Source organism: Nycticebus coucang, chromosome 4 (assembly GCF_027406575.1).
Source record: "Nycticebus coucang isolate mNycCou1 chromosome 4, mNycCou1.pri, whole genome shotgun sequence".
Taxonomy (NCBI): domain Eukaryota; kingdom Metazoa; phylum Chordata; class Mammalia; order Primates; family Lorisidae; genus Nycticebus; species Nycticebus coucang.
This window is the reverse complement of record NC_069783.1, coordinates 23237373-23251740: the sequence shown is the minus strand read 5'-3', so window position 1 is coordinate 23251740 and position 14368 is coordinate 23237373. Positions and strand designations below refer to the sequence as shown.

The 14368-nt window shown below is 39.7% G+C and overlaps 1 protein-coding gene and 1 pseudogene across 4 annotated transcripts in view; both read left to right on the top strand.

Annotated features, from left to right (window-relative positions):
* Nucleotides 1-4998: 4998 nt before the first annotated feature.
* Nucleotides 4999-8793, top strand: LOC128584272 (aurora kinase C-like; annotated as a pseudogene).
* The window catches only part of DNAJC27 (DnaJ heat shock protein family (Hsp40) member C27), a 38635-nt gene continuing 32215 nt past the window's right edge, over nucleotides 7949-14368 (top strand). For 2 of the 4 annotated variants that reach the window (XM_053589473.1, XM_053589475.1), the window contains exon 1: nucleotides 7949-8979. In XM_053589473.1, the coding sequence (XP_053445448.1) occupies nucleotides 8818-8979 (162 nt within the window). In that variant the 5' untranslated portion in view covers nucleotides 7949-8817. Of the gene's footprint in view, nucleotides 8980-9114; nucleotides 9235-9336; nucleotides 9384-14368 lie in introns of those variants that run through there. The other 2 variants (XM_053589474.1, XM_053589476.1) reach the window with 2 other exon arrangements.

Here is a 14368-nt window from a genome sequence, read left to right as displayed (position 1 = left end):
TGTGGACTGTCTGTGGCTCGTGTTCTGCTTCCTGTGCTCCTGTCCCCTCTGTCTGGTTTCCATGGACACCGAGATCCCTTGCATTGGTGGCATAAGAAAGTCTGAGAAGAGGAAAACATCAGGCTAGGTCTGCATTTTAGTTCTTAGGTTCTTGTAAAAATTAGGAAAAGTTTGCAAACTTAATTGTCAGAACTTGTAGTATGACAGCTCTCACGGATAGTCTAGAAAAGAGTTCCAAAAGTGCTTTGAAGAGTGGACTGGGCGCTGGTATTGGTGCATAGATTCCCAAAGGGAGCACTTTGAAGGTGACTGTAGTCATAAGTCATATTCAGCAATGAAGTCTGTAGCACTTTTTCTAGGATGAGTTCACAAACTTAATTGTACAACCTTGTAAATCTAATGAAGGATACAGAAAGAAGATATACCTAGAATATACAACAAATTTTTACAAATCAGTAGGAAAAAATAACTCACTACAACATTGAACAACCACTTCATATAAGAGCACATGGGCTTTAAAAACACAAAAATGTACACAACCTTACTAGTCATCAGGAAAATGCAAATTAAAACTACAATTATGTACTACTACAAACTTCTAAGGAAGTATATACTACTACAAACTTCAAGGAAGGCTAAAATCAAAAGCCTAACAAAATTGAGGGCCAATGAGAATTTGGAAAAACTGGAGCTCTCACATTCACTGTGGATGGGAGTATAAATTATGATAGCCACTTTGGAAAACTCTTTGCCATTACCTACCAAAGCTGAACATATATACGCCCCATGACAAAGCAGTTTAACTCCAGGGTATATGCCGCATACAGATGTGAATACCACCTAGTCATTTTGATGGACTTTAACTACAAAATGTTAGAATTGTATCAAGCTGTTAATATGCATAATTAATCAGCAGCAGACCGATAATTTAAAATCTTCTTTCACTTGTCCATTATAATCAATTTAGGACGGTTATCCACAATTTTTGTCAATATCTCTGCTATGTCTTTACCCAAATTGTTAAGTACAGCTGGGCAAAAAGTAGAGCCCTGTGGCATAGCTCTGGAGATTTCCCTCCTTTACCTCTCTTTCTTGTCATTTCCCTCTTTTTCTTTTCCTTCTCTTTCTTAAAAATTTTATTAGGCAATTGAGCTCTATTAATTGCAACTGGATATGTAGGTGGAAACATTGGTTTATATCAACATCTCTCCTCCACAGGGAACAAGACCAGTAGAGCTAGAGTATCTTGAATTCTGGAAAAGAGCATTTTAGGCAGAGGGAAACTGTGTACAAAGGCCATGAAGTGCCAATGAACTTGGCATTCAACGAACAGAAGGAAGATCGCCTTTGAGTGCTCCAGTAATCACCAGATACCCGGGGATGTCTCCCAAGGAACTGGTGCCTTTCTCTGAGCTTGAACTCCTTGGTGGGGTTCATGACAATTTTCTACCTGTCCATGGTACTAAAGGTCACTTATCACACATTCCTTATTAATACATTTCACTGCTGGAAATGTTGGCATCCTAGTTTTGTTGCCTTGGCAATTCCAAGATGGTTCAAGCCCATGGCTGGCAAGTTGGTGCTGCTTAGAATTCTACCTGCCATAGTGTGCCAGTGGTATTGTTGTTAGATTTGCCTTAAAAAGCTTTACCTTTCAAAGATATATAATAAGATATCTATAGTTAGATGTTTGCCTCAAAATAATCTGGGGTAGGGGTGGGGTTTAGATGAAACAAGATTGGCCATGTGTTGATATCGCTGAGGCTTGGAAATGAGTACAAAATGTACACAACCTTACTAGTCATTACCTTTTTGGTATGTTCATTACCCTTTTGCTCTACTTTTGCCAATGTATTAATTTTGTCATATAAATTATTCCAGAACATAGTAAATTTTTTAAAACTTCCAAATGTTTTTATGAAGCAAGTATAACAATATCTAAACTGGATAGGATACCATAAAATTACCTAATTTAGTACTATATTACCTTAAGAATATTACTTAATTCCAGTACTACTTAAGGTATTAATGCAAAAATTTTCAAAATGTTGCATTGTAGATTTTGGCAATATGTAACAAAAATACATATGCATTTACCTTTGACCCTTTGATTACACTTTTTAGAAATTTGAAGACACATCCACAACAATGTGAAAATACATAAATGCCCATAAATATATTGATTTTAAAAATCATGGTATATCTGCAAAAAAAACAGAGTATGATCTTTTTCACATATTGGTGAACTAATATGTGATGCTTTCCAGGACATATTGTTAAGTGCAAAAACTCAAAAGTATACAAACACACACACAAATATACTACCATTACCATTTTGTGTAAGAAAGGAGGAATAAAAAAGAGGCACAAACTGCTCACTTTTTATAAAAAGAAAAGGAATAAACCAGACTCTAAAGTGATTCTTCTTTTCTCATAAGAAGTAAGAGGGAATGAGTGAAAAGGATTGTAATAAGGGTTGTGTCAAACTGACACTTACCTGAGTACACAAACTGGTATCATATTAACCTTGAATCTGTTAATGTTTTATGTAATAAAAAAATTAATAAAGTCAACCAGAGAGCCAGGTTTTTCACTATTAATAAAAAAATTAATAAAGTCAACCAGAGAGCCAGGTTTTTCACTATTGAAGAAGGGAGTCAAATTATGGAAAGAGAAAAGACGAGAATTAACCCCATTAAGCTAAAATGCATTTTTTTTTTTGTAAAGAAAGGGTCTCACTTTATGGCATCATACAGCTCAGAGCAACAGCTCACAGCAACCTCCAACTCCTGGGCTTAAGCGATTCTCTTGCCTCAGCCACCTGAGTAGCTGGAACTACAGGTGCCCACCACAACACCCGACTATTTTTTTTGTTGCAGTTCAGCTGGAGCTGGGTTTGAACCCACCACCCTCGGTATATGGGGCTGGCGCCTTACGGACTGAGCCACAGGTGCTACCCCATAAAATGCATTTGGATTATTAGCACAAACTCTGTTTTAATATATGGATTATATGCATGTAGGTATATGTAATAATACATATATTACTTATTACACTGGTAAAAAATCATTTGATTGTAGATTAACCTCATGAGCCCCACCTTTACTAAAATTATCATTAATAAATGAAACAAATCAACTTCACAGCTTTCTGATATAATGCGCTAAAAATAACATAATAGATGTTCTGTAGTATTCCAGCCAAAAATAACTGAATCTAATTTCAAGAATACACCAGCCAAACACAAATTGAAGGATATTCTGAAAATAACAGTCATCTTGAAAAGCAAAAGTTGAGGAACCATTTCAGATTAAAAAAAACTAAAGATACATGACAACTAAATGATCCTAGGTTAGACCCCAGACCAGTTGACTGGGTCAAACATAGCTACTAAGAACATTATTGGAACAAATGGTGAAATTCAAGTAGGAACTGTGGGTTAGGTCGGAGTTTCCCAAATTTTCTTTGTTCACAGCACCTTTAGTGTCTCAATAATTTTTTTCACAGTGCCCCTTGGCCAAAAGGAATACCTGAGTCCAAACAACTTATCAAATATTTATGCTGTAACAATTTAGTAGCCATTTGAAAAAATAATACATTTTAATTGAAAGCACAATGTTTTTATTTCACTCTTAAGTAACCTTGGTTACTTACTAATGGGATGTTGCACCTGTTGAAATCTCAGAATCAGATTGGACAAGACCAGCCTCATTTCCTGTGCCACACTGACTTTTGCACTGTACTTGTTTTTTTTCATCACAACCAACGCTCCAAGATGTGCCACAGCCAGCGAATATGGTGCCATCTAGTGTTAGAACTGTAAAAAAACTTCAAGCTAGTACTGTAAATGGTTAGATTTCATTTTGTTTGCCTTTAGAATGCAAAATTTAGAATGCAAATATTCTACAGCTATCCTCCTGTGAAGTTACTGTGACATTACGGGGCATCTTAGTGCAATTTGAAAACCACAAGATTATATAATAGTGCTATGTAAATATTGCATTACCTGATTTTGATAAATATACCGTTGCTATGCAGAAGAAAGCCCTTGTTCTCAGGAATACACATCTATGTACTTGTGGGTAAATAAACATGTATACAAACTACTGCAAATTATTCAGAAAAAATGTGTGTGTATGGAGAGTGAGCAAAACTGGCATAGTAAAAAGAGCAAAATGTTAACTGTTGATGAATCTGGACAAAGGGCATACAAGACTTTTTGTTGTACTGTTCTTGAAACTTTTCTATGTGAAACTATTTCAAAATAAAGAAGGTAATTTTTGTTTGTTTGTTTTTATTTCTGTTTTTTTTTTTTTTTGACACAAGAGTTTCACTCAATCATCCTGGGGTTGAGTGCTGTGGTGTCATAGCTCACAGCAACCTCAAACTCTTGCATCAGCCTCTTGAGTAGCTGGGACTACAGGTGCCCACCACAACGCCTGGCTAGTTTTATTATTTTTAGTACAGATGAAGGTTTTGCTCTTGCTCAGCCTGGTCTAGAACTCCTAAACTCAATCAATCCACCCGTCTCAGCCTCCCATAGTGTTGGGATTACAGGAGTGAGCCATCACACTGGCCCAAAATAGTTTTGAAAGATGAAATGCTATACTACATTTTAAGTGTGTGTGTGTGTGTTATATGTAGTAAAACAATTTTAAATGCCTCGAAATTAAAGCACCAATTCAGATACTTTAATTGGTTGTAACCTTTTGTAGAAAGGGAGGTCTATGGAAAGGTATACACAGTATTGGTGATATTTTATGGCCTAAAGGGGTAGTGTATACACAGGTATTCATTACATTATTCTTTATATTTTTAAGTATGCCCAAAGTATTTCACAATTTGGTTTCTAAAAATATACATTTTAAATATGTCAAATCTGGCTCGGTGCCTGTAGCTCAGCGGCTAGGATGCCAGCCACATGTACCAGGGCTGGCGGGTTCAAACTGGCCCGGGTCTGCCAAACAATGACAACTACAACCAAAAAAATTAGGCACGATGTCTCAGATCTTGAAGCTAGCGGTCTTTGCTCGGCTCTCCTGCCAAACCCCCCCCAAGAAGGCCGCGGGAGCCAGCGAATTGGAAGAGCCTCAGCCTGGGCCTCACATCCTCCACCCCTGTCCAGGATCTGCTGAATGTGAGCTCCCAGTTCCAAAGGGCTCCAGAAGGCGTCAGCTGCTCTCACCTTGTGAGCTGCCTGAAGTCCACGATGCAGGCAGGCAGAGCTGAGCCCGCAAGTGAGAAGAGAAGCGACTCACGATTGAGGACTTTAAAATTGGGTGCCCTCCAGGCAAGGGGAAATTTGGAAATGTGTATCTGGCTCGGCTCAAGGAAAGTCATTTTATTGTGGCCCTGAAAGTTCTTTTCAAGTCACAGACAGAAAAGGAAGGACTGGAGCACCAGATGTGCAGGGAAATTGAAATCCAGGCACATCTGCAACACCCCAATATCCTAAGGCTGTTCAATTACTTCCATGATGCTCACCGTGCATGATGCTCACCATGTGTATCTGATTCTGGAATACGCTTCAAGGGGTGAGCTGTACAAGGACCTGTAGAAAAACCACACATTTGATGAGCAGTGAACAGCCACGATAATGGAAGAGTTGGCAGATGCCCTGACTTACTGCCATGACAAGAAAATGATTCACAGGGATATTAAGCCCGAAAACTTGCTTCTGGATTTCAGGGGTGAGGTGAAGATTGCAGATTTTGGCTGGTCTGTGCACACCCCCTCTCTGAGGAGGAAGACAATGTGTGGAACACTTGACTACTTGCCCCCAGAAGTGGTTGAGGGGAGGATATATGATGAAAAGGTGGCTCTGTGGTGCACTGGGGTGCTCTGCTATGAGCTGCTGGTGGGAAATCCACCCTTTGAGAACACCTCCTACAATGAGACCTACAGGCGCATCCTCAAGGTAGATGTGAGGTTCCCCCAAATAATGCCTTTGGGGGCCAGGACCTGATCTCCAAGCTTCTCCAACACAAACCCCAGGAGCGGCTGCCCTGGCCCAGATCCTGGAGCACCCTTGGGTCCAGGCCCATTCCTGCCTCCCTGGGCTCAGATGGCGTCCTGAGCCCTGTCTGCCTTTGTTCCTTTGTGTTTGTTTAGGGAGCTACCCTGGCTCTACTACTTCATCTATCTTCTTGGTTTCTTCTTAAGTGTTAATTAATAAAAGCTGAATAATTTTGTATCAGGTCTTTATAGTTGTTTGAGTTAGTGTGTGACTATATTGAATCTTAATTTCTTATGGAACCTCTTTCCGGAGAAAGTTGTCCAAGATTATGCCCTCTGGCCCCGGAGATGGTGATTTCACTCTCCTTGAAAACTACTGCCTACTTTTGTGCAGATAAGTGCCCTGGGGCTACACAATCTGTCCTCTGTTACAGTGGCTCCTCAACTTACTGTCTCTCGTGTATCAAACAGTACTGTCTTCAACAGAAGGGTCCACTCTTTGTACTGATGTTCAACATGCTGCGTCTCTGACATAAAATGATTTCCTGCAAAAAAAAAAAAAAATACCTAGGCATTGTGGTGGATGCCTGTAGTTCCAACTACTTGGGAGGCTGAGGCAAGAGAATCACTTAAGCCCAAGAGTTTGAGCTCAAGAGTTGCTATGAGCTGTGACGTCATGGCACTCTACCCAGGGCGACAGCTTGAGACTCTGTCTCAAAAAAAAAAAAAAAAAATATATATATATATATATATATTTCTACATATATATGTAGAATCTTTCTGAATATATAACAAATGAAAATAAAGGCCAGGCACGGTGGCTTACACCTGTAATCCCAGCAATTGGGAGCCCAAGGTGGGTGGATTGCCTGAGCTCACAGTTTCCAGACCAGCCTAAGCCAGAGTGAGACCTCATATCCAAAAATAGCTGGGCATTGTAGTGGGCACCTGTAGTCCTAGCTACTTAGGAGGCTGAAGTAAGAGAATCAATTAAGCCCATGAGTCAGGAATTTGAGGTTGCTGTGAGCTATGAGGCCATAGCACTCTACCAAGGGTGACACAGTGAGAATATGTCTCAAAAACAAAAAATTGAAAATATAATTAAAGCATGTAAGTACTGCCTATCAGGAGGTTACTATTTATTACTATGTACTTCGTGTGCTTATCTCTCGCAATCCTTACTACTGCCACATGCCTACGCCAAGCCAACATAAAGCCTGACAGAGCTGACTCCAGAACTCATGCTCACACTTTATCTCCCAGGTCCCTACTCTACACAACTAACTCATGCTGCTCTTTCTTCTTCTTACAAAGACTGGGAAGAAAAACTAACTTTCTTGCTTTTTCAATTACAAACTAATAGAATCATGCATATTAAAATACCAAATATACCAGTATGAAAAAAGTAATAAAATTTAACCTTTGGCATTTTCATTGCTCTCAATAGTACATACCTAACAGTTGAAGATTTGACATTTTGCCATTATTCTTGCACAATACCAACTCTATTACAGGGTCAATGGTGAACTCTCCAAATTAGATGTTTAGTGATTTATTAAATCATACCAAGAGGCTGGCATCAAGATTTGTGAAGAATCATAGTATAAATCCAACTCTTTTAAGCTTTAAGCTATCAAAATTCTAATCAGGATTTATATTTCATATTGGAAAAGAATTTTACAAGTTGAATTATGTTGTTATTTGTATTATGAAAACAATCTATATTTTTTCTTTTAAAAAACTTTAATACTTTAAAATTGTTCAAAAATCTAACTACTATGCAATTTTGAGCCTTTATTCATTGTCTTCCCGTAATGTATTTCTTTTAAGATGTCTAAAGTTATATGATAACAGAAGCAATGCTACCTTTGCCTTTGTAATTTACTAGGAAATTGACAGCAATTTTTTTTCAGGGCACTAATACTAATCATTGTCAAGTTCTATTTATCTTCTGTAACTGAAGATATTGACTTAAGAAATTACTGTCTTACCAGACTGGCTTTTATTCAAACATGTTTTTCTCATCTCCTGGAACAAGAAAAGTGGTTATCTTAGTATTCATTATTCTTCTACTGTTAGGTTGTCAGCTAAAGAGAACAGAACACAAGGTTAAGTTTGTATGTGAGCAGCAGGCAGGCGAGGAAAATGAAGGCGCTTACAGCTACAATCATACGCCTTAACAGAGCTGGACAAGAATGTTAAGAAGCATCTACAGTAGTGTGTGGGTCTGCCACCTACAGATGAGTCAACTAATCCCAAATCAATCAGAACTCTGTAATAAAGGAGCAAAGTCTAAACAACCCCCCCCCTTTCTGACTTCCTCACTTCCCTGGCTCCTGACTCTGCTGTCATGCAACTCGAGCAAGGGGAACACAATATTGGAGGGCAAGAGGGGCAGCAGACCGATCCATGGTACCAAAAAAAGAACCCAGAAAATAACACCCCCAAATGGACCATGGTGTGGCCGGGCCTTGAACTAACCCTTAAGTACAGATGCCACCAGACCTGCCCTGAATAGCCAACAAGTATCTAACATTTGGCTGCAAATGCAACATTTGGCCCGTCCTTCTACCACTGAAAACAAGGTCGCGCTCTCCCCGAACCGTAAGCCCCGCCCTAGCTCAACAACGTCTTCTAGCCAAGGGACACGTTCTGCGACCGTCGCGCGACCCCAGGGAACAGGTAACTCGAGCCTCGACTTCAGGGACAGGCGATGACGTCACCCCGCCTAGCATCGCGAGACTGCCGTCTCCCTCCCCCGGCTCCCGGCGCTCCCAACCGCCCGCGCCTGCAGCCTGGCAGCGGCGGGGATGGCGAGCCGCGGAGCCGAGGTGGTGACGAGAGCAGCGGTTCCGCCATTGGATGAGGAGGCCTGAGGGACGGGCCAGCGGCGTACAAGGAGAGAGCGAGGCTGTTGGCCCCGGGAGAGCGAGGGCAATGGAGGCCAACATGCCGAAGCGGAAAGAGCCTGGCAAGTCCCTCCGCATCAAAGTCATCTCCATGGGCAACGCCGAAGTGGGAAAAGTGAGTACTGCGCGCCGGAGGGGCGGGACTCCGCGCCGCGGGGCGACGTGCCCATTGGCTGGCAGGACGGCCACTCAACAGCCGGGGACCCAGCCTCCTCCCCGCCCCGGAGCAGGCCCAAGTTTCCTCGGAGGGGCTGCGGTTCAGCGAGAATTGTCCGACCTTTTGACCTTTGGGTTGCCCCCTCCGCAACCGACGTCACTCTCCGGAAGGTGTCGGGGGTGGCCTCTAGCCCTTGAATGTACCCCACAGAGAGTAAGGAGGCCCAGTTCCTAATGTCAGGTGGTCTGCTTACCTATCACGCCTGCGTTCTAGGTGACCCGACAGGACCTGGGGGAGTGAGGGGGGAGTATAAAAGTTTTGTTACCCGCAGCAGTGTTTGGAAGCCGAGGGAACTTCATGGGGTGAGTGTGAGGGTTTGAGGTTAGTGAAACGGTTTTCAGCAGCCCAGAATCTACATCCCCGTCATTAAGAGAGCATAACTGAAGCTGACGTGTATCACGGGGGGCGTGCAGTGGTCGGCAAGGATCCTGCGTTATTTTGTTTTTTATTTCTGGTAGTAGTCCCACATCCATTCTCAAAGAAGCCCTCGTTCCACTACCCTTCTCTGCTCCATCTCCTGGGTATAAGCTATAAGCTCTCTGTTAGTATGGTAGGAGAGAGGGCGAGAGGTGACCCAGGCCTTTCCCCAACTGAATTCTAAAACTGCCACCTCTTCATCCATATTTGCTCAATGGAGAGAATGGATGGAAGTAGAAGTGGAAGCTGTTGGTAGAGAACCTCCTAAGGTCCTCACATCAGTGACAGAGATGGGATTAGAACCTGAGTCTTCACACTCCCACTGCAGTGCTCTTTCTTTCATTGTATGCTGTCATACAATGAGTAGTTAGACTCCAGTTAGGGGCTAAATGAGAAAGAGATGTTAATTGGATGAGTGTCAGTGCCCTGTACACAAACAGTGCTCGATAAATATTTATTAGTATTTTTATTTCTCTTTAGCATGATCCTGAACTAAAATATCTGTGTATGTAAGTATTAATATAGCATTCACTGAAAGTCCACATTTATTGAGTGTCAGCTGTATGTCAACTGGTAAAAGAAAAAGCCTCTAGGTTATGTACTGAGCTGGCTTAAGTCAGCTCACTTTTGTGATTTTACTGTGTCTAATGGTGCAACACTAGAAGTGGCTCACAATGCCCATTGTCAACATTTATTTAACACTGTTCTAGATTTATTAGCCCATGCAATTAGACAAGAGAAAGAAATAAAATGTAAAATATTAGAAAGGAGAAGGCAAACAGTCATTTATTAATGATGCCACTGTTTACCTGGAAATCCAAAGAGAATTAACTGAATAATATTAACTGAATATTAGAAACATTAAGAATATTCAATAATGCAAATTAATGCACATAAATTAATAGCTTTATTATATCTAAATTATAGTCAAGTGCCTGGATTTAAACTTAACATGAAATAAGTAGGACCTATATGAAGAAAAATCTCAAAGTCTAAAGGGGCATAAAATTACCTAGGCAAATGGAAAGAGACCCTTTTCCGTTAGGATCACTAAATATTGAAAAGATAGACTTTTCCCATAGGATCACTAAATATTGTAAAGCTATCAATTAAATAAAATAATCTACAAATGTAATTCAGTTCTATTTAAAATACCAATAAAGTTTTTTTTTTCAAAGCATGATAAAAAAAGTACCAAAGGCCAGGTTTGGTGGCTCACACCTGTAATCCTAGCACTCTGGGAGGCTAAGGTGGGAGGATCCCTTGAGTTCCAGAGTTCCAGACCAGCCTGGGCAAGACTGAGACTGTATCTTTCCTAAAAAATAGAAAAATTAGCTAGGCATTGTGGCAGGCACCAGTAGTTCCAGCTACTTAGGAGGTTGTGGCAGGAAGATTGCTGGAACCCAGGAGTTTGAGGTTGCCGTGAGCTATGATAGTGCCACTGCACTTTAGCGTGGGCAACAGAGTGAGACTATCTCACAAACAACAACAAAAAAATGCTACCAAAGTCATTATGAAAAATCGGCGTGAGATTAACTGAGAAAATTGTGGGGAAAGAGAAATGAGAGAAGACCAACTCTATTAGATATATGTATTTTTTTTTTTTTGGCCGGGGCTGGGTTTGAACCCGCCACCTCCAGCATGTGGGACCTGTGCCCTACTCCTTGAGCCACAGGCGCCGCCCTCTATTAGATATTTTTAAAATATTTTCTTTTTGTAGAGACAGAGTCTCACTGTACCACCCTCAGTAGAGTGCCGTGGCATCACACAGCTCACAGCAACCTCCAGCTCTTGGGCTTACGTGATTCTTTTGCCTCAGCCTCCCGAGCAGCTGGGACTACAGGCGCCCGCCACAACGCCCGGCTATTTTTTTGTTGCAGTTATTTTCAAGTTACCAGACTTATCCTATTGATATTGGAAAGGAAATTTCAAGATGTCAGTGGTGCAGAATAGAGTCCAGAAATAACACACATATATGAGGAAAGTCAGTATATAACAAATACGATAAAATCCTGGGCAGGTACAGACTGTTTACTAAGTACTATTGGAACAACTGGCTGCTATTTGGGGTGAGGTGGATTCCGATTGCATTGCTTTCTCAAAAATAATAAGTTTTTCCTCTAAAAATGTATTATTTTGCTTTAGTTATAAAAGTACCACGTGTTCTTTTTAAAGAGTTTGGAAAATATAGGATGATATACAAGTAAATAATTATAAAATTAAAAATTAAGGGACACTAAAGTAAATAATCCTTAGATCAAAGAGTAAATCAAAACAAATGACAAAGTAACTAGCAAGCAATGAAAAGGAAGGAATCCTTGCATATTGGGAATAATTAAATAGCTATGAAAAAGGTGAGTAGAGCTATTCAGTTAACTTGAAAGGCTTATAATCTATTATTTTTAAGAGAGTAAAACAAACTCCTGAAGAATATACAATATTGTATGAGGTAGACACTTTTGACTGCAAGTAGGAGAAACCCAATTCAATTGATTTAACAGGAAAATATTCAATATAACTGGAGATCTAAAAGTAAGGCAAACTTCATATTGAGAATTTCACCCCTAGCCTTAGATTTATCTCCAAAAACCTTTAGATGGCGCATTCTCTATAAAAACTCAAGCTTCTATCCTAAATTTTGATTTTCTATTCAGGTAAAATTTGTTCAGTTTTAGAAAACAAGCTTACTATGTTAAATAAAGCAGTAACCATTTCTGATTATTATTCTGAATATATTATCTCAGAATTAACATGGTATGGAAAAAGAGATATGAGGTCAATGGTAAACAAACACATTAGGAAACTGCAGATCCTACAAGACATTGAAAACTCTCCTGGGCTTTGGGTAAGTTAACTGCCAATGCAGAAAGTTGAGTTAGATACAAAGACCACAGAGAAATCTCAGGATTCCCCCATAGAGGGGATTAAGCCCTTGGGAACCTCCTTTTCTTTCCCAAGGGATCTCTTTTAAAAGATAAGCTTTATTGAAATATAGTTCATATATAGTTCACCTATTCAAAATGTACAATTCACTGGTTTTGAGTATATTTATACAAATTATAAAACTGTTACCACATCAATTGTAGAACATTTTTATCACTCCCCCCCCAAAAAAAAGCCCATATGAATTACCCCCATCACCCCCAAACCTCCAAGCAACCTGAGGCAGCCACTATTCTACTTGCTGTCTCTGTGGATTTGCCTTTTCTGGACATTTCATGTAAGTGGAATTATGTACTATGCATGTGGTCCTTTGCACTAGGCTTCTTGCACATGGTGTGTTTTCAAGGTCTATCCATGTTGTAGCATATATCAGTACTTCCTTTCTTCATATTGCAGAATAATATTCTACTATATAGATATACCACATTTTAAAAATGCATTTATAAGTTGAACATTTGGGTTGTTTTTACTTTTTGACTGTTATGGATAGTACTCATATGAGTATTCATATCCAAGATTTTATGTGGAAGGCGACTAAAGTTTTTAATCTCAAAGTGCCACTTTTACATACATACATACATATGTAAAAAGTACATATATTACTAAGCTCATTGAAAAGTAAAATGTTAGGTTCTTATTACATTCCCTCCTAACGTCCTATAATTTTTATGGCACTATCGCATCTGTAATTTAAATATTTATTTGTATAATTATTTAGTTCCTCCTTTTTCTAATAAATTGGAAAAACTAGATCCTACCTTCGTATACTAACATCTAACACAATGTCTAAGACAGGTCATAAACTCACTATTTGTCGAATGAGTGAATATGTATTATTTTGTATACATTCAGAAGATTATTTTGTTTTGTTTTGTTTTCAAACAGAATCTCACTTTGTCATCCTTGGTAGAGTACCTTGGCATCACAGCTCACAGCAACCTCATGCGATTCTCACTCAATTCTCTTGCCTTAGCCTCCCTAGTAGGTAGAACTACAGGTGCCCGCCACAACACTTGGCTATTTTTTTAGAGACGGAGTCTCACTGTTGCTTGGGCTAGTCTCAAACTCGTGAGCTCAGGCAGTCCACTTGCCTTGGCCTCCCAGAGTGCTGGGATTACAGGCGTGAGCCCCCATGCCCGGCTTTAGATTATTTTGTTTTTAATCCAACAGCTGAAGTTTCACTGTCTATGTGTTATCAACTTACCTTTCTATTTTATGCTTTACTTACCTTTGTACTTTATGCTTTTATTTTATTGATTAATACCATATGTTTATTTCTAACATAGGATATTATCAATATCCTATGTTTGTAAGTTTTTTACATTGTTTTGTTTTTTAAGACAGTTTTGCTCTGTTGCCCAGGCTAAAGTGGCATGGCCTCAGCCTAGCTCACGGCAATCTCAGACTCCTGGACTCAAGCAATCCTCCTGCCTTAGCCTCCTAAATAGCTGGAATTATAGGCGCCTGGCATCATGCTCAGCTAATGTTTCTATTTTTGGTAGAGACAGGGTCTTGCTCTTGCTCAGGCTGGTCTCAAACTCCTAACCTCAAGCAGTCCTCCTGCCTAAGCCTCCTAGAGTGCTAGGATTACAGGCATGAGCCACTGTGCCTGGCCATGGAAGATTTATTTAAGTAATTCAGATTGCCTGCATAGTTAGTTTAGTTTTGTATTCATTTGTTATATATTATTAAATATATAAAAATATAAAAATACAATAATTTCATCTGTTCCCTCTATATTTGTTATTTACCTTAACTTGTAAGGTCCTAAAGAATAGGAACTCTGTTACAGGAACTAGTTATTAATACTGTTATTTAAATGTATATCTTTATAAACAGTTTAGTTAGCATATCAAAGGTAAAGGATTTCTGGGTCCCTTAATCTCATAAATAATTGAATAATCTCATGAATAATAGTTTTGCATTG